Consider the following 21,017-nt stretch of genomic DNA (forward strand, 5'->3'; position numbering starts at 1 on the left):
AGAAGAAGCATTTTCATTTCATACATACTATTGTATTTTTTATTATATCTGCTACGTACTAATTCTGGGCTTTATATATGCTTATAGTAACCATCAAACGCTTGACTCAATTTGTTTTTTTTGTAGCCTTAATTAAAAATGAATTACCATTTTTGACTGTTAAACCCTTGCATTTAACTCTGAGCACAACAGGGACTATAAATCTACTTTAAAATGAAGGGAGATCGCACATTTATAAGGTTTAAACTGCATACTCTTCTGTGCATCATACATTATTTAAATTAACAAGGTCAATGCAACTGGTAAATATAATTAGTGTTTACAGTACATTCATGCAGGTTTGAGTAGTTCTACATATGCAAGAATTAAAAAGGCAGAGCAGTGGGCGTTGAATGGTTTGTATCTTTATATCTGATATCTGGAATTGTAAGTGTTTTATATCTATATTCTTATTTATTCTCACTACTTCTAGCTGAAATCTGTTTTTGACTGCAAAGACCAAACATTAGAGCAGTTCTAGACACCACCACTGCAACCCAGACTCACATTAAAACAAAAAATGTTGATGAGTATATAAGTGTGCATGTGCTTTCTCTGCCCATGGCACATTCTAAATTGCTCCCAACATGTGTGTCTGTGTGTTCATGTTGTCGGGGTCTTACTGGGGTTTGCCTTTGGCCTGACACGTCAGCTCCAGGTTCTCTCCTTCCCTGGTCAGACCCTGAGGAAACTCTACAACGATCTTCACTTCTGGTTTGTCTGAAAGGAAAAAAAAAGAGGCAGAGAATTAAAATATGGGACAACACCACAGGAAGCCATTTTTTCCTTCACTTAACATCTGCTTTCCAGAGACATGTAAGCAGATATAAAGCAGTTTAGTTCTGTCAGATTGATTTCTCTAGGCAGTCGTGTTTCATGTAGTAGCCATAAAAATGAAGGGATATTAATATTTAGAAGAAGAGAAACAAACCCATGAATTGTAACTTCACAAGTTGGCTGTGAAGAGTGTGAGGACTCACATATGTTAGAATGTGGCTCATTCCAGTTACCCACAGTGTTACTGATGATGCATCCTCAGAGGAGCTCGAGCAGATCTTACAGCTACATACTTGGTCTGGTTTCAATAGTATGTTTTGATAGCCTAAGTCAGAAAGGGTTCTCTTACATTTTCATAAATCAGCCACTTCAATTTCAAACAATGGCCGATTATAAATCAGAAGTTTGATCAAATCTGACTTGACATGTTGCACAATCCCTTTTGTTTATTGTTTCTATATTTGCATTTGGCGAATGACATTCAGGACAGGTCGCCCCAGGTCGGACATGAACCCGAGACGCTCTCTGTACATGGGGCACCACCTAACTGCTACGCCATCTGCGCCCCAGCATCTTTAACTTTGTCGATTTATGTTTGGGCTTTTTGCCTTTATTTGATAGGACAGTGGATAGAGTTAGAAATAGGGGAGACAGAGTGGAGTATGACATGGGGGAAAGGAGCCAGACTGGACTTGAACCCGGGCCGTCCACTTGGGGGACTACAGCCTCGGTACATGGGGCTCGACCAAACCGCTAGGCCATCTGCGCCTCAACATCTTGTATATTTAACACTGATGTTCATCATTAGAGTCAAGTGTTCTGACCCTGTAAAACAACCAATAATTTATTCATAAAAATGTGTTTATGTTCTTATTGGTATTTATTTAAAATGATGTTTGCAAGTGTTACTTTATGTTCCAGTTTTCTAACATTTATTTAGACTAATCTGGGCAATGACGTTTTCAATTTAGGTACTTTTTTTTCCCAATTGTGCTTTTACAAGGTATCTTCTGTTCACAAAGATCACAGTAATAGTCCTTATATTTAAGCATTAAACACGACAATAACTATCATGACCTTCCCCCGGCATCCCCAAGAAGTGTCTAACTCTAACCCTAGGCCAGGTCACGTACCTGAAAGGCAACCACGAAGCTAAAATTCTCAACAAACTTTGCTCAGTCTGATTTTTTTATTTATTTAACAGTGGGTGTTCTTTTCCACCTGCCTGCAATCACTACCTCAACCTCCACCTGCTCTTCCATTGCATCACATAACTCTTCAGCAGACGTCCATCTGTCTGGTCTATCTCAGGCACAGTATCGATGGGATTTTAAATCAGTTGAACACCAAAACAAATGTCAAAGTTCTTGGTGGAATGATGCAACTCTTGTACGGCAGGATCACAAGCAGTCCTGAGTATGTCCTACAACATTATCGGATAAAGTTGTGACACAAAACACAAACACTTCTTCAGGGCTGAGGCAGACGAGGCAGCTGGGAGAAAACGCTAGATTGTTGTTTGGACAAATCAGCGGGGGGGGGCTTCGACTGTTGGCGCTCTGCCACCATGGAGGTTCTATTGTTCCCATTCTGTTTACTGTTGCTGGTGTTAGAAAAACATTTTCTCATCTTTGTGTGAGAGGTGATATAATTCATTCTGTACAAACAATGACGTAACCCACCAAACATGGTTATGAAAAACCTTGGATTGAGTTATAATACTTATGGAGTCTCAGGTTCATTAAATTGACATTGTTTAAATTCAACTTTTAAACCATCAATAAACCATTTTTATCAAATGTAATGAAAACATCTAGAAAGGCTCTTATTAGCATGAATCTCCATTTTATCATCTTAGGACATACATAAGGCCATTCCTAGAACATAGACACCTCTGATCTTTGCAGCTGAACGTGGTTAGGCCTGGTTTTTACAGACCACCTGGGAACACCAGGTGTTATTGGAACAATGGCTGCTGCTCAGGAGGAAAAGCGGGTTTACAACCAATAGGAAAATCAGCGGTTGATTCCCAGGCTTCTCTAGTCCCCATGTCAAAGTGTCCTTTTGAAAGATATCTGCCTGTTATCATTTCCAAGGTGTTGAATGATGAAAAGTGCAGTAAATCTTCTAGAGTGAAACTAGAAGGACCTCCTCTGTGCATCCTCCCTCTGCAGCCAATGAAGAATGGGAGAAAGGGGGAGGAGGATATTACCGCTGTATGACCTGGGCAAACTTTCTAAAAAACAGAATTTGACCAGATTGATTTTGCTGAGTCTGCATTTTAACTTTCAATGGACAAGATGTATTTGGTAGCTTCCAATAGGTGTGGTCACAGCTTCTGGATGACATCATGGGGCCCTTTGTTTGTTTGTTAAAGATTTGTTGCGGAGCGGGCCATGTGTTCCTCCAATCATAAACAATAGGAGGGGTTCGTTTGTGCATAAAAGATGGGTTTTGGACAGAAAACATTCAGTTGTCTCCGGAGATAATGCAGAAGTTTTTCTGACTCTTTATTTGCTGGAATAAACATCTTTTTGCTGCAATTTATTCAAACCTTACACAATGCATATTGAAGTCTAGACTAGCAGCATTTAGTTATTTACTTTAATCATCATTATCTTCTCTACTAACGACTGTCTTGCTTTCTTTTTCCCTCCCAGTCCCCACCCTCCTGACTTTCATTGACCAGCTTAAGTTTTCACATGAATACTGCTTGGCAGGGAACAAAATGACGTGCTATGAGATGGTGGGCCCCTTCAAGGAGGTTCCCTACTGTCCTTGCAATCTTTGCAGAATTTGAGCCACTGCCTTAGTTTTACGCTTGTCAGCCCTCAGGGGCCACCAACTGGCTTTGGGCTCCAATCTGTTGCCTGCTTTTTCTTGTTGACAAGCAGCACCCCAGGTCCTATAGAAGTGCACTTTACCTTTCCATGAATGTGTTAAGCACACTTTGTCCTGGCTTGGTCGACCTCAGGAGCGAGTATTTAAGTATGCTGTAGATAAATACTTGTAGAGTTTAGTCTGATACGAGATCTCTTGCTGAGTCACAATGGTGTAATTATAGTTTTCTGATTGCGATGTATATTATTCTCCTTTATAGCCTGAATGCCCAGTTTGGTGCCTGCATTTTAAATCAGCCCCGCCGACAAAGGGGCTGCAGCCTGAGTTATGATTTCAAAGCCGGCGGGCGAAGTTTCACACTGCCGTCCGACCTTCTCTGCAACAAACAACACGTGTCTGCCCATCCATCTGTCTAAATCACACCCTGTCAGCGGCTGGTTCTCAGTCTTGGTGATGGACAGCAGACGGGCGTAAAGCCAAAGTCTTCTGCTCAGTGGGCATGCACCGCTTTAGACAGCAACTCTTTGGTTTTGTTTCCACTCCAGGCGTTACATGGCATCCAGCAACTTCTTCTTTTGCTCACAACGTCATCTGACCTTGTCATCTCGGAGCCATAAACATGAAGGACGCCAGGCATCTGTAGGTTGTTTTGATAGCCTCAAGTAGTTATGGAGCTTTGTTGTCTCTGCGTGATGGAAAAACACACAGCACGGCCAGATCGGGATACTGCCTCTTCAGTGGAAATGAAATACTGTCTAGCGCATGTGAGAGGGCTGTTATCATTATGCTAACTGAATTATTTGCTTCATTGTGTGCCTCACCTCATAAGCACTCAAGTTGGCACTATACATCTCTCAGCAGCCAGCTGACCTTAAGGGAAAAAAACAACGGAGCACAGCAGCTTGCTTTGCTTATGCACACAAACATTACAGGCTTATTTAATTATGCTGTCCCCTGACAATGGCCTTTCTTTGCTCTTTTCTTCGACACAATGGACTCCATTCCACTCACAAATTGCCCACACAGAGAGCGATTGAAATGTAAATCACTTCCTCTATCTCAGTAATCACTACACAAACTTGTGTGGCACTGTGTAGTCAATGCAAAAGTCCCTTTTTTTTTAATTCAGAGGTTCTTTTTGTTTTGCATTGACAAGAATTTAAGTAATATAAAACTAGATTCCTACACAGATTGAAAAAAACATGCAACATCTTTGTACTAATTACAGAGAAAAGGGAGGCGACCATTAAGAACATGGCTTTCAGTGTGGGTGGACAATGAAAGATTCTGGCTTAATTAGCTTGAAACATTTTAATTAAGTCAATGTCTTTGACTGTTGAGAACATAAACACTGCAGTATGAATGTTCCATAATGGTTAAAATTGGGGATGTGAACGAATAGCCGACTAATTAGTCGACTAAACGATTAAAGCCGTCACCTTTGCTCGTCAGCTCAAGAATTACAAGTCAGTGAAACTGATAATGAAGATTTTTTTTTTAGTAATTCAGCCGATCTTATGTCAAGTGTGAGCTGTCACACAACTAGCCGGGGCGGTAGCTCCAATTAATGGCTAATGCCACACTGCATTAATGCTGAACGCCATGTATGTGAACCAGCACAGTGGATGGATGGCACTGCGTATGGCAGAGAGGTTTGGCAGTATTTTAATCTCGAGAATGGAGAATAACTAGTTTTTACTTAAACCTGTATGAATGACTTTATCTGTAACAGCTACTGTCATATGCAGCTCTCTGCTGATCTATTTTTTAAAAATCTATATTGTGGTATCTATCTATTTTTTCTAGCGGCTATTTTTTTTGTACAATTTTAATTTTTCTTTTTTATTTAAATTGTACTTTGTTCACTTTTTGTTTGCAATCTTTGCTCTTTGCTGCTGTAACACTGTAAATTTCCCCGTTGTGGGATAAATAAAGGATTATCTTATCGTATCTTATATCTGCTGCGATGTCAGTAACCACAGTAGGTGTTCTATTGAATAGGGCTACCTTTTGAAATGTGCTGCTAAAAATGTATTGATTGTTTGATATTTGCACACGGATAAGCCACAATCCTGGGAATCCACATTCGGCAAGGAGTCATAAAATAGTGACTTGATGAGTGAAACTAGCAGATTAGAGCACCATATTTCTTCAATTATAATATCCATGTTTGGCACCATGATGATTGTATTACAAAAGTCAGGACAACAATATATTGCCATATCGATATTTTGTCCCAACCCTTAATAAATGTATGTCTTAAATAAAGTGTTAAAATGTATGATAATATGAAGAACTCCAAACTGACTTATACATCTTAGAGGGTTCAACAGTACACTTAATATTAAGTCATTCCAAATAACTGATATGTGCAGTATGTGCACATTGAAAGGTTATATCTGGAACTGCTTTACATGAATCCTGCCATTCAATCACAGACCAAGAATTTTGAAATCATGGAGAAAAAAATGCAGACAAATGAAAATACTCTGAGTCAACAGGCTCCCGAATGTAACATTTGGCTTTATGGCAGAGAGATCACAGCGACACTGGAGTGCAGGACTAGCCATGCCTGTTTGTTGCCCATTACAGTATGCACAGAGCATGACAGCAGCAGCCTCTGCATGAAGCAGTGTGACTCTCTGAGCCGGGTGGTCCATGTGAGCTCCCTGTTATCAGAGGCCAACAAAATGCCAATGCTGCCTCTGTAGATGAGCTGATCTCCTCTCCTCGCTCTCCTGGGGAAAGGTCAGATAGCTTCAGAGAGGGATTTTTTATTTTTTTTATTTTTATTTTTTTTAAATAGAATGCTAGTGCACTGCTGGGGCCAAAGACATAAGGTTACGGAGGCATGAAATACAAAAATCCTATCATTTTGCATCAATGCATAAGATGTAAACTAACTTTACAAAAACCTCTGATTTTTTTAAATTTTCTAATTCCACTTTAAGGACTCTGATCTTCCAGTTTTCATTTGTATAATTTCAATTGTGTTGAATGTACCGATTGCTTTCAGCTATCACACAGAGTGAGCTGACATTACCAACACAACATTTTTTGAACATTGCTTGCCCAGATGAAGGTTTTCATTGTTCTTTTTATGTATATTTTTTGGATTATAAACACCTCAACCTTTATCCTTCAAACTGCACATTTATAAACACACTTTTTATTTGACTGTGTTTGTGTTTAGTCTGCTTTTAATGTTGAACATTTGACATTTAATTCGTCCATGTTTATGTTTGAATCATAAACAGCATTAGCTTGTACTCTCTGAGATCTATAAACACATTATTGCTAAGTACCTTTGACATTTGATCATCATGATTGCAATGTGTTGGCTGATTAGTGTTGCCGGAAGTCATTACAGCTCTGTGATTTTACAACATTTTTACAATTCTCAACAATTGTTTGGATGAATACACATTTTTTCTTTTTTCTTTTCATTGAGACACCAGGAGTCTATGAAACAAGATTTTTTATATGTTTACACCAACGTAAAGTATGTGTTGGCATCAACTTGTATAGCCTATTCTGGGGAAGTAAAGAAGCACGCACTTTCTCGAGGATGGAAATGTCTGCCTTTGTTTGGACTCGAGAGCTTTTGAGTCTGACCCTCGACAGAGTTCTTTCCGCCGGGTCAGCACAGTTATTCAGAGTTATGAAGCACAACGTCTTGGCTGCAGGGAAAATAAACTATAGTTGAAAGAGGAGACAAAGTGTGTTCGCTCTGTGCTTCCATGCTGTTTGGCCGCTTGTGAGGCACAAGGCAGAACATGAGTGAAATAAAAGACAGAGAGACAGCTTGTAATGTGAAATCTACAGCGACAAAAACCCAGTTTGTAATACTAACATGTGATAAAACGGTTTGAAAAGATGTGATTTTTCTCAGATAGAGCTGCAGAGGTAACATTATACCTTACAGTAATACTAGTCTACTTACAGTAGTGCTAACTTAAGTATATGTATTTGGAGTTTCAGTGGTTACATTTATTTATTTGCCTTTTTATCCCTGATGTGATGAGATCGTTTCCCCGTGATGGCAGGCTCTGCCATGCACCAAAGTTTCAGTGAGAGGAAAAAAATGTGGGAAATTTATGTAATTTAATTAGTGGAGATGGAAAAGTGCACTCTATTGCAGTCCAATTTCCCCATTATATTCATTATAACCTGTGCATAGAGATGATTCTCCTTCAATGACACTGCCATACATGTCACACCAAAGTTTCAGTTGGGGAAAAAAGTTGCAAATTTATGCCGTTTAATTAGCGAGGATGGAACCCTCTTCTCTACTGCAGTCCAATTTTCTCAGTCAAACTGATGAGACACTTGGAAAAAAAAAGTACAAAAAAAAAAAAAAAAGTGCAGCCTGCAGATTTTTAATTTATCACCGAGCAGAAGTACTTACACTGCACCTCCAGGTATTTCTGTGCTTGGAAGTCCTTGACTGCAGGGTGGTCTACGATGCAAACCACAGGCACTCCGTCATCCTCCCGACTGACGGTGAACGTCAGCCGGCTGGTTACTGTGTACATCTTGTCGTAGGTCAGCTCAACTTTGGGCTTGCCTATGGGAAACATCAAAGACAGGCCGATTAAATAACAGCTACATGAGTACATTTTTTTTAGAATTCAGTTAAACTATGCATTAGCCTCCCAGAGGAAGATCCATAACCTTCACTTCATCCTCCCTGTGCTCTGGCAGGACTAAGTTTAGGACAAGAACAAGATTCCTCAGAGAGAAATTGATTGATTGATGTCTTTGTTTCAAACATTTTAATAAAACATAAATGACAAAAGCAATAAACAATATTGAAAGTGAACCTTACTTATCAATCTTAAAGGTCACATATCATGCAAACTACACTTCACCATGTTTTTATAACATTAATATGTGTCCCTAGTCCGTCTACAAACCCCCCAATTATGAGAGAAGTCCATCCTCTCCGTCTTTTTCCTGCTCCACTTTTCAGAAAATGTGTGCTCAAACAGGCCGTTTGGAGATTTTCCCTTTATGACATCACAAAGGGGCAGTAGCCCCTCCCCCAGGTGGGTGACACTCCCACAGCTAGGTCTTTGTTCTGAACCTCTGAGTCTGCCTTCTCAACGTAAACAATAGGACATGGAGAGAGAAAGCACCGAGTACACCCAAGCCCTTCCAGAGAGGGGGCGTGGTCAGACACAGCTCATTTACATATTTAAAGGTACAGACACAGAAACAGCCTGTTCTGAGCAGGGCTGAAATAGAGGGGTTTATAGACATGATCAAATACAGGATCGGAGTGGATTTACAACAAGAAACTTCACACACATGTTTTGGGGAGTTCTGAGACTTATTTAAACTTGTTGAGAAGGAGTATAATATGTCACCTTTAATATACAGTCTATGGGTAGAAGCTTGTTGGTTGGTTAGCTTCAAGCTTCAGAGGGGTTTCTACACTTAACTCATAGGACCTAACAACAGAGTCTAACACGTTTTGGCTAGCTTTTCTTAAATAATGAGTTCTATCTAACAGTCGGTCCACTATGTTCCGCTTGCAAAGATAACAAAGCTGAAACCGTCGCATTCAAGGCTGCTGAAAGAAGATGTGTTGAAAATGTTAAAGCCTGAAAAAGAGTCATTGTTTAGCTGAAAGTAGAACGACTATTTTCCATCAACCTTGCAAAATATGCAGAGTGAATTGCGGAGGGTGTCCTTGAAAGTGGTCAGAGAAGGTGAATCAGCTAACAATTGCCCGCTGTCATGGGCTACTGTGCGACTGTGAATCACTCATTAAGTTTTATAAAGCCAGATTTATTGCATGGCCACCTTTTTGCGCAGCGTCGCCAGAGCTGAAGCCCTGCAAAGTAACCCTCCTCTGATTAGTGTGTGCTCTGTAATATCACACGGACAATATGTTCTCAAAAGCAATGAAGAGGACACCTCATCACAGTCATACAAAATAAGAAGGATAGCTGCAGACGGTGCTGCACGGCAGAGTGGCAAAGAGAGATTGATTAGTTTTATCTCTTTGTCCTACTTCCTAACAGTGTGTTGCATCAATAAAACAAACACTGCAAGCAAAAAAAAAAAAAAGAAGTGAAAGAGTCTGCCAAAGAGAAACGCTGGCGCAGGAGAAAATCCGTCTTAATGTGAAGAGTTGCATACATCAGTTCATATTCAGGCTTTAAAATATTCGCTAAGTGCACATTCTCCCCACTGCTGTTCTGCAGCTCAGCCACTGTGGTGACAGCTGTCTCTTTGGATGCTGGGAAAGCAAAACCTGTGTGATGTGGCTGGTGTAAAGGAACAGGTTTTCATGAATAAATACCACTAGAGGCTTCGGATTCATGAAAGCAGCTGATACAGGGAACCTGAAGGGGGTCTGTTCGAATCAAAATGTCTTTGGAGATGCATGAAACAGTGGTGGAGAGAGACGTCTTTCTTCAAGTCCTGGGTTTTCTGAATCTCTCGCTTCGCACCAATTGATGTCTTTGTGAAGGAGGAAAAATATTTAAACGTACACAAGTTCCCATGGCTTTGAAACCTGTACAGCAGGTATAAAAATAGATCTGTGATTACCATAAATGGTAATTTGTTGAAAATGATCAACGGGCTATCACCACAGAGAAGATATCAGTCTTTACATGCTTTCTAAGATATCTGTGCATGTTCGTTGCCAAAGAAAACACAATGTTGAACAAAGGTTCGATGGCAGACACTTCCTTACAACGTGCATGTGAAAGACGAATGTTACTGCTACGTCCTTTTGTGAAACTCTAACACGAAGGGGAACTACTGCACGGCTTTTTTAATAATCCTGGAATGGCTTTGGGTTTTTTTTTTTTTTCACATCGACTGAGCAATCTACACATGACCACCGAGCAGCTGCTAGCTTACCTTCCATATGTGCCCGAGAAAGATAAAAAAGAAGGACACCCTGCTGTGCGCTGCATAGAGCCAGAACCGACTCGTGCCCCATTCATCCAGGAATTACAGGAGGAGACGGCTTGTCTCTTAAGATGGACATCTGACAGTTCTGCCAATGCATCTTTTTTTCTTTGTGTATGTGTAGCTCTTGAGTAGCACAATAGATGCGTCATAACACTGGCTGATGGTTTTCAATTTAAGCACATATGAGACATCATGAAACATAAACGTCCAGAGTCAATTCTCCACGAAGCAATGTCTTCCTGGTTAGACACATCAAGGCGACTGTGCCTACACACACTTTTCTTTGCGTGTAGCTCATGCAGTGTGTGCTATAAGGAACCAACTGCTGTAGCTTAGCTCGTACAGTGATATGTTTGAGAAAGTTTGCGTTACCCTTTAGCCCTTTTATGCAGCGTTCCCCCGCTCTTTTTCTTGCCTTCAGATCTCCATGCAGTCTGCGTTAAGTTTCCTCAGCAGTCAACTATTCTGCTTATATGCTATATGTTCATGTCCTCTATAAATTGGGAGCTGGAATGTGCATACTGAATATGTGGGACCCGTAGAACTGTGAAGCATATTAGCAGACACATTAATTAAGTATTTTATCTTGTTCAGTTGTGATGTGATATGCATTCACTTGCACAAGCATCTTCTTAAGCCCCGTTTCCACCAAGCAGTTGGGTTGCATTCAGTACAGTTTGATTCAGTTCAGTACGGTAAACCCTGAACGTGCTTGTGTTTCCACATCCAATCGTATCCTTAATTTGGTAAGCGGAGTGTAAGCCAGATGGAGATAGCCGCGTCAGCTTTGTAATAGTGTGACATCATAGCAGCATCAACACAGTGTAGCCCGCTATTAATTAAATTAAACGTTCAAGTAGCAGGGACACAGAAAACAAAAGGGTCACGTCAGGTCACCGGCGCAGTCTAGGCCTGTGAAGGCTGTTTCGTCATGAGCCGGGGATCCAGCTGAAGATTTCTGCCTTTTAATAAGGCAGTTTTTTCTTACCACTGTAACTTTTGCTGCTTTGCTAAAGTGCTCATGATGGATAGACCGGATCTTTGTAACATAACAAAGAGTAAGGTATTTTACCTGCTTTTTGTAAAGTGTCTCGAGATAACACTTGTTATGAGTTGACGCTATACAAATAAAAAAATGATTGATTGATTGATTGATTTCGGGTCGGATCAGTACCCTTGGAACCCCAACAGAAGGATACCCAAAAGTAGGACGGTACTGATCCCTTATTTTGGTACCATTCCCAACTTTTGACAGTGGAAACAGCAATAAATGGGTACCATACCGAACTGAACCCGACCGCTTGGTGGAAACGGGGCTTTAGTAGGTTTGAGTAGCAACTTATGTTAGAGAACCTTGTGCTGACCCACACTTTTATTTATATGCACTGCTTTCCAATGGTTCTTGTTCCCAATTCCTTTGCTTGGACTTATTCTCTTTCATCCAAACTGTGAAGCTGGTTTCATTAATGTGCCTCTAGTGGAACACAATGAAATGGTCCTTAACAAGTGAAGTGAGTATGGATGATGCATCAGTGATCCAGTAGCTCCCCCTTCAAAAACCGTACACCATGTTAAGCTCAAAGAACACTGAGGCAACGTGAACGTCTCTGAAAGGCATCTGAAGGTCAAACACTGAAAGTGGAACTTTCAGTGTTTTTCAGTTCTTAACACACACTCTTCATTTGTCCTCTTCTCTACATTTCCACGTCTTTAACCGTTCCCATTTAAACACAGTCTTGTGGAGCAGGCAGCCGCTTTGTTCTAGTTAAATAAAATATATGTCTCTCCACTACCACCGCTTTGCTTTGCCCCAAATATTCTTTTATTCAATAGTGGAGTCCTTCCTGCTGAGGTGGAGCAGGGTAATTGAAATCACCCTGTGGTTGTCTCATAAGGCTCCAGGCTAATGGCTGTTCTGGTCCCTGTCAGTCAGTTACGTGCCCTATACCTATCTTGCTTTTTCTTTCCTTTCCACTCATCTTCCTCTCTTATATCCTGAAAGAACAAAAAAGAAAAAAAAGAAATGACCTGCACTGCCGCGTCTCCTTGTTTTTTCCACGACTTACACTGCTGCAGTCTGAGCTGAAGAGCAGGAAATATTAGCGCAGGGTGAAATGTTAATAAATCACTAAACAACAGGAAAGAAGGGGAATGAGATAATAGTGAGATAATGATTTACATTGGCAAGCATGACAATTGCAACCTTTAAATGATATTTAAGACACCCTGATTACCCCTTTAGGTAATTCAGTTGAATTCGTGGGACGTTTAATTAGAAATACGTCTGCCAGGCAAGGAGCCACGGCCGAAGGCTATTTAAGTAATTCTGCCCTAATGTCAGATTCCTGGCACCCTCAGCTATTCCTTTCCATTGTTAATTTCTTTGCACTCCATTGTCTTAATATTTCTCAGCGTCAGCAGAGCAATGCAAGGTTTCATTTGGCATCATTGATTCAGTTTCAATTACATGAACTGTGGAGTCAGTTTAATAAGGAGCTAGCATGCAAAATGCAGATTATTAGCTCAACATGGTCAACATGTGACATTGTTACTATGACAACCAACAACAGGGATGCACCAGTGAATCGGCCGATATCAGCCAGGCCCATGTGACTCACACTGAGGTCAGTAGCCGATGTTTATTTACCATCGGACTTCGCCGTCCCAACCACCACCCGACGCCCACCCACCACCATCGGACTGTGTCGTTCTCACAACCATGACTGTCCTCATTCATGCACGGCCCGCTCCGACCTCCACCTCAGACTTCACATCACTGCAGAGTATCGCCTCGTGGCATAAAATCACATTTGTGAGTTGTAAAACTTCAATGGCACCAAGCCTGTTGTGCAAGTGGGATTTCCCTTTCAGCCAGTGTAAGAAAACAGAACAGAGGAGGGGCTGAGTGGTTAAACAAAACAGGTTTTTTTCTAGGTTCTGCTGTCCATAATGTTATAATACAAAGCTGCACTGAATTTGATCTGGACAATAAAATGAAAGAATGTTTAAAATGAGAAAACGGAGTCAGTTCTACAGCTGCAGTCTACAGTATATGTACAATACAGATATATTGCCAACACTTGCATGCACACACAGGTCAGCGTAAAATATAGCATTGTAAAAAAAAAAAAAATCGTTATGACGCTAGCAGCAAGTTGTTAGTGAATCCCCGACCTTGGCTTATTAGAACATGGTCAGATTTGAGCTGACCACTAAGGGTGTAATGTGGTGCAGTGCAGGGTGAAGCCGCTCAGGGCCTTCTACACTGCTCCTGATTAGGACCTTTGTTTTCAAAGTCTTTACAAAGCCGGCTGTCTGGGCTCTGAGGTGGAGCAGCCTGGCAGGAGGCCTGTTCACCCCTGAGCTCTTGCGCAGACTTCTAAAGCTCAGCTACCTTTGATGAAGGCATGAAAGTTGTCACAGTGCCAACAGGCTCTGGCCACCGCTGCACATCCACACTGCTTTAATGGAAACTATTCAAAGTCGCAGCAGAGCTCCATTTAAAGAGCGACATCACTGATGCACGAGCTAAATACGGTGTGCGAGCAGAGGGAGAGAAAGAAACCCGCCTTAAAATGTGGTCATTTATATGCATCGGAAAAGCGCTTATAAGATGCATGCACGTGCAAAAGTTAGAATTAGATACACTTTAAAAGTAGAATGTGCAAACCCACAGAAACTCACATAAAAATGCAAAACAAAGACAATGACAACCACCAGATGTGAAATAAAGGATCATTCTCCCTGAGTTGATAATTCCACAGTTACTACACAGACCTTTAAGGCCTGACATGTTGTCTTTGTCAGATAGTTTAAGAAACAATATGTGGAATGATAAATTGCCCTTAAAATGTGTCATTAATGCCTCTACCTTTATCAGTTTTGATCTTTACCGGGTTCTTCCCTCTGTGCAGAGACGACTGTAAAATCAGTTTATTCTGCAACCAGAGACTTAGCAGAGGACTCAAGCTCCTCTGATGCCACTATAGGGCACTTGTATTATATGGCATTCACTATGTAGCTAACTGCTTCTTGTGTATGTGATGTGTTAGCTCTCCTGTTCTCTCATCTCTCAGGTTAAGCCATGACTTACAGGCAACAATAGTTTAATTCACAATTATTATTATATACAGGAAGAGTTTCCTTACTTCTAAGAGGTTACACATGCTATGTTTAAATACTAAAATGAATATATTCCTTTGTTGTTTCAGGCTCATTGAACGTGATGTTCCTGAACCCCTCAGAGGTCTCCTCTGTGCAGAAAATCAATCTACAGTGGACAAACATGCAAACTCAGATTGTCTGCACTGCAAAGTTCATATTTTGGTTAGAGCAAAAATGACTTGACGGATGATTTAGATTTTCTGTGTGTGTGTGTGCGTGTGTGTGTGTGTGTGTGTGTGTGTGTGTGTGTGTGTGTGTGTGTGTGTTTGTGTGCAAAGAAGAACTACCTGGAAGCTCTTTATCTCCCTTCATCCATCTGATGGTAGCGGCGGGCTTGCTGCTCATGGCGGTGCAGGTCATCTCTGTCTCGTTGCCCTCGCTCAGGACCTCATCCCGCGCCGGCTCGATGATGGGGTTACCTGGAGGAACTGCGACAGGACACACAAACAGAACTCTGTAAACACCGGGGAAATATAATACTTCTACACCTACGGCAGTACTTCATGAAAAAAAACCAAGGAAGTGACAAAGGAGAGGGTTTTTTTTTTTTTTTTAAGTTTAAAAAGGCATCGCATGCTAAAATTGGATTTAAAGAGGAAGTCACCAAAATACAGGGAAGTATGATGGCAACTATAAACCTAGTTTAGATGACTTCTTTGGCAGTTAACACAAGTAAACACATAAATATTGATATAACAGAGAAACATGCACCTGAAAAACCTCACCATGTGGAAAAAATGTGGAATACTTTGTGCATTAACAAAAATAAATTAGTGCTACTTTTCAGCATCTTGTATGTCTCAGATGATGTGTGAATGATGATCCTGCTGCCTTCCTTTCACCCGGGCCACTGTGCATTAGCTATTTTAAACACACTGGCATCATGACAACACTTCCTAAGTAACTATGAAATCCATGATTTTCTTCCCTGTAGCTGCTGTCAGAGACTCCTGCAGCTTTCATGGGGAGCTGTCAAAATGTTGTTCACCATGTGAATGTGAATGTCTTCCGCAGTCTAAATGTTGATTAATAGTCTCTACCTCCCTGCTTCTAATAACATAGAGTGTTTGTGTGTGTGTGTGTGTGTGTGTGTGTGTGTGTCTGTTTTGTGGATGTACTTAGCACGGTGATGTCAGCGTAGGCTTCCTGCGGGGGGTCTGTGTAGAGCTGGCAAACATATCGACCCTCGTCTGACAGCGAGACATTAGACAGCGACACCCGCAGCTCGTTGTCTGAGAAGTTCACCAGCTGAAAGCGAGCGTCTTTCAGTGCTGAGGAGAAGAAGAAAAAAACACACACACGACAGGATTCATTATTGAGATGATATTCACACATACAGTACAGGCGCTAAACATGTACCTAGAATCACTTATTCAAGCTACAACTTCAACTACATCCACACATATATCTCTTAGTCTTTTACTCATAAACACTTTTTTTTATTTCCCTCCACTATGACGTAAACCATTTCACACTTTCTGTATTTTTTTCTTGACGTTTTAATTCTCCATTTGGCTCACTGAAATAAATAACCTCAGCAGAGCCAGAATCTTCTAGTGTGAGGTCTGTAAAGCCCTGAGTATACTTGATTTTAACCGTTCAAACGCAGGACATCAGCCTTGCGTATCCTGCGGTGATTTGGGGCATTGGCTGTGCACGTCATCGGAAATTAACGCTTCCCCCGCAGCAAGATGCAATATGCAAATAACCACAAGGAGCAGTGTAGAGTTGTATGGTGACAAGACCAGGAAATGACAACATCGGAGACACCAGAGAGCTGCTACAACAATGGCGGAGAGTAAAATAGATCAAGAGGGTCCACTCAGTACCTTGGCCTTTCTTGTCAAAGGAATCAGCATTAGCAAGTGATGTATCCTCTCTGGCCACTTCCTGTTTGTCAAAAAGAGTTCTGAAGTCTCTGCTTTGAGGATAAGTTGATATTTCTTTTTGCCTTACAGCTCTCGCTTTGCTATCATATCAGTTGTTTTCCCCCCAATATTGTGACTTCTCTTCTGATTCTAGCATGAAGAGGACGTTCACATTTTCAATCCAATTTATAGCAATCTGCTAGCTGATAGAAATCCATGTGTTTCAACTCAGCTGAACTCAGCTGGAGGTTTTTTTTGTTTTTACAGAGATATGAGAAGAAGATACTTTATTATTCCCTTTACTGTCATGATTTGGTCTTTTTTAGTTTTGTTTTTCAGTGTTTAGTGTTTCTTGTCTTGTGTTCATTCCTTCCTCTGTGTGTTTCCCTCCAGTGTTGGTTGCCGTCATTGTCTTCACCTGTGTCTTGTTAGTCTCACCTGTGTCTGATTACCCTATGTCTATTTAGTCTCTGTGTGTCTTCTGTGTCAGTTCATTGTTGTAAGTTGCCAGTGTTGTTTGTCGTATGTTGGAGTGTCAGTGTTTCTCAGTGCTTGCCATTTTTGGATTTTCTCTGTTTGGACATTTTGATAGATAGTTTTAGTTTTTTTGTTTAAATAAATAATTTTTGGTTTCTGCACTTGGGTCCACCTCCCTTGTTTTACACACCGCAACGTAACATTTACTTTATTAAGGAAATTACATTTCTACACTCTGTTGTTGAACATGCTACACACACATGCACAAACAGGATCCTCTGGACATGCACTAATGGAGAGATGTCAGAATGAGGGGGTTAGGAGCCTTGCTCAAGGGCACCTCGGCAATGGTCAGAAAGTGAACTAGCACCTCTCCAGCTACCGGACCAATTTACAGATTCGGTCCGCATCTGGACTTAAACCCGACGACACCTCCAGTTCCCAACCCAAGTCCCTTCAAACTGAGCTACTGCTGCAGTCCAAACCGTGAAGACGTTTAACACGCTACCTTTATGTGTATGTCTGGCTGTGCAAAAAGTAATATTTCATCACTTGATTTAAGTTTTATGGACAAATATGACGCTGGGAGTGCATCACATTTTCAGGGATGCTTCAAAGAACTTTCCAGGGAGTAAAAAAAAAAAATCAATTCTATTAGTCAACAACCAATCACAGCTAAAGAAATGATGCAACACGGTATGGAGCGATGAAAGAAAAAGGAGAAAAACTGAAGCATAAGATACAAATTTCCCCTTTGATAACTCACTCCTGTGATGTAAAAAAAAAAAAAAAAACAGACAACACATGCTTGCAACATGGTTGGTGTTAACAGAGGCCTCAACCTTGGCTGTCCTTTAGTCGGCCTACAGCGGTATTGAGGACAAATCCATAAATCCTGCCTCCTCCTCATCTGCACCCACTTTCATCTTGGCTTACCTTGTTTGCCCACCTACCGAAGCTAGCTCTATCAGCCGTAATGTGGAATGACAACATGTGGTTAAGATGAAAGCCGAGCCGTCTCCATCCTCCTTTGATGTGCTGATAAATCCTGCTCTGATTGACGGCAACTCCAGGCTCTTTGCACTCTGCACTCTCTTAGTATAGATCTGTGTACTCTTCCGCTGGCTCTGTGTTGTTGTTGTTTTTTTTTTCTTCCTTAAAGCTTAACGCATTAAACATGGACAGTTCTGACATACAACACTCCCAAACAGACAGGAAAAACCAGCAGGCTACATTAAGATTTCACAGATGATGAACAGAAGGAAGATGAGGCTTCTGGAGGGCAGTAATAGTATCTGCCTTTAATGTCAAGAGAGGGAGAGGGAGCGAGTGAGTGATTGAAACGGAGGCAACAGGGAGAGAGGGAGATCTTCAGCGAGAGACAAGAATACTTATCACCACAATTGATTTTGTGCATCATTAAACAAGAACATCAGACACATTTTAAATGACACCATAAGGCTGAACGGAGATGACTTTTGTCACTGCTAAAAGATGATAATAAAGATCTAGAAAAAAAAACATTCTGATCTATGTAGAAAACAAGACTTTGGGGCTTTTTTACTGCTACCCATACAAATAATGTTAATGATGTCGGATGTCCATACGTAACCTCGACAAAGTCTAAAATTCTAAAATGTACGAGGAGAGGAAGTCGCCAAATGTTAACCGAATATTTTAAAGGAATCTACAATAGACAAAAGTAGCCAGCTCTATTGAAGTGACTAGTTGATAATTATGACCATAACCATTATGACCATAAACATTATGACCATAACAACCATAACCATTATGACCATAACAACCATAACCATTATGACCATAACCATTATGAAGATAACCATTATGATGATAACCATTATGACCATAACAACCATAACCATTATGACCATAACCATTATGACCATAACCATTAAGACCATAACCATTATGAAGATAACCATTATGACCATAAACATTATGACCATAACAACCATAACCATTATGACCATAACCATTATGAAGATAACTATTATGATGATAACCATTATGACCATAACAACCATAACCATTATGACCATAACCATTAAGACCATAACCATTATGACCATAACAACCATAACCATTATGACCATAACAACCATAACCATTATGAAGATAACCATTATGATGATAACCATTATGACCATAACAACCATAACCATTATGAAGATAACCATTATGAAGATAACCATTATGACCATAACAACCATAAACATTATGAAGATAACCATTATGATGATAACCATTATGATGATAACCATTATGACCATAACAACCATAACCATTATGACCATAACCATTATGAAGATAACCATTATGAAGATAACCATTATGACCATAACAACCATAAACATTATGAAGATAACCATTATGAAGATAACCATTATGACCATAACAACCATAACCATTATGAAGATAACCATTATGAAGATAACCATTATGACCATAACAACCATAAACATTATGAAGATAACCATTATGATGATAACCATTATGACCATAAACATTATGACCATAACAACCATAAACATTATGACCATAACCATTATGAAGATAACCATTATGACCATAACCATTATGATGATAACCATTATGACCATAAACATTATGACCATAACAACCATAACCATTATGACCATAACCATTATGATGATAACCATTATGATGATAACCATTATGATGATAACCATTATGACCATAAACATTATGACCATAAACATTATGACCATAACAACCATAACCATTATGACCATAAACATTATGACCATAAACATTATGACCATAACAACAATAACCATTATGACCATAACAACCATAACCATTATGACCATAACAACCATAACCATTATGACCATAACCATTATGACCATAACAACCATAACCATTATGACCATAACCATTATGAAGATAACCATTATGATGATAACCATTATGACCATAACAACCATAACCATTATGAAGATAACCATTATGACCATAACAACCATAACCATTATGAAGATAACCATTATGACCATAACAACCATAAACATTATGACCATAACCATTATGAAGATAACCATTATGAAGATAACCATTATGACCATAACAACCATAACCATTATGACCATAACCATTATGACCATAACAACCATAACCATTATGAAGATAACCATTATGAAGATAACCATTATGACCATAACAACCATAACCATTATGAAGATAACCATTATGACCATAACCATTATGACCATAACAACCATAACCACTATGAAGATAACCATTATGACCATAACAACCATAACCATTATGATGATAACCATTATGATGATAACCATTATGACCATTACCATTATGACTATAACCATTATGGCGATAACCATTATGAAGATAACCATTATGACCATAACAACCATAAACATTATGACCATAACCATTATGACCATAACAACCATAAACATTATGACCATAACCATTATGAAGATAACCATTATGATGATAACCATTATGACCATAAACATTATGACCATAACAACCATAACCATTATGACCATAACCATTATGAAGATAACCATTATGAAGATAACCATTATGACCATAACAACCATAAACATTATGACCATAACCATTATGACCATAACAACCATAAACATTATGACCATAACCATTATGAAGATAACCATTATGATGATAACCATTATGACCATAACAACCATAACCATTATGACCATAACCATTATGAAGATAACCATTATGAAGATAACCATTATGACCATAACAACCATAACCATTATGAAGATAACCATTATGACCATAACCATTATGACCATAACAACCATAACCATTATGATGATAACCATTATGATGATAACCATTATGACCATTACCATTATGACTATAACCATTATGGCGATAACC

At 39.9% G+C, this 21,017-nt stretch overlaps 1 protein-coding gene across 6 annotated transcripts in view; it reads right to left on the reverse strand.

Moving 5' to 3' along the window:
- Window positions 1–21,017, reverse strand: part of cadm1a (cell adhesion molecule 1a) — a 409,768-nt gene that overhangs the window by 64,149 nt on the left and 324,602 nt on the right. For all 6 annotated transcript variants that reach the window (XR_009675870.1, XR_009675869.1, XR_009675868.1 and 3 more), the window contains 4 exons: window positions 15,873–16,025; window positions 15,042–15,182; window positions 8,066–8,224; window positions 663–759 (listed from right to left, as the gene is read on the reverse strand). Coding sequence is in view for 1 of the 6 variants with exons in the window: in XM_061056398.1 (XP_060912381.1) it covers window positions 663–759; window positions 8,066–8,224; window positions 15,042–15,182; window positions 15,873–16,025 (550 nt within the window). In the remaining 5 variants the exon portion in view is untranslated. The remainder of the gene's footprint in view (window positions 1–662; window positions 760–8,065; window positions 8,225–15,041; window positions 15,183–15,872; window positions 16,026–21,017) is intronic.

Source organism: Labrus mixtus, chromosome 14 (assembly GCF_963584025.1).
Source record: "Labrus mixtus chromosome 14, fLabMix1.1, whole genome shotgun sequence".
NCBI classification, from domain to species: Eukaryota; Metazoa; Chordata; class Actinopteri; order Labriformes; family Labridae; genus Labrus; species Labrus mixtus.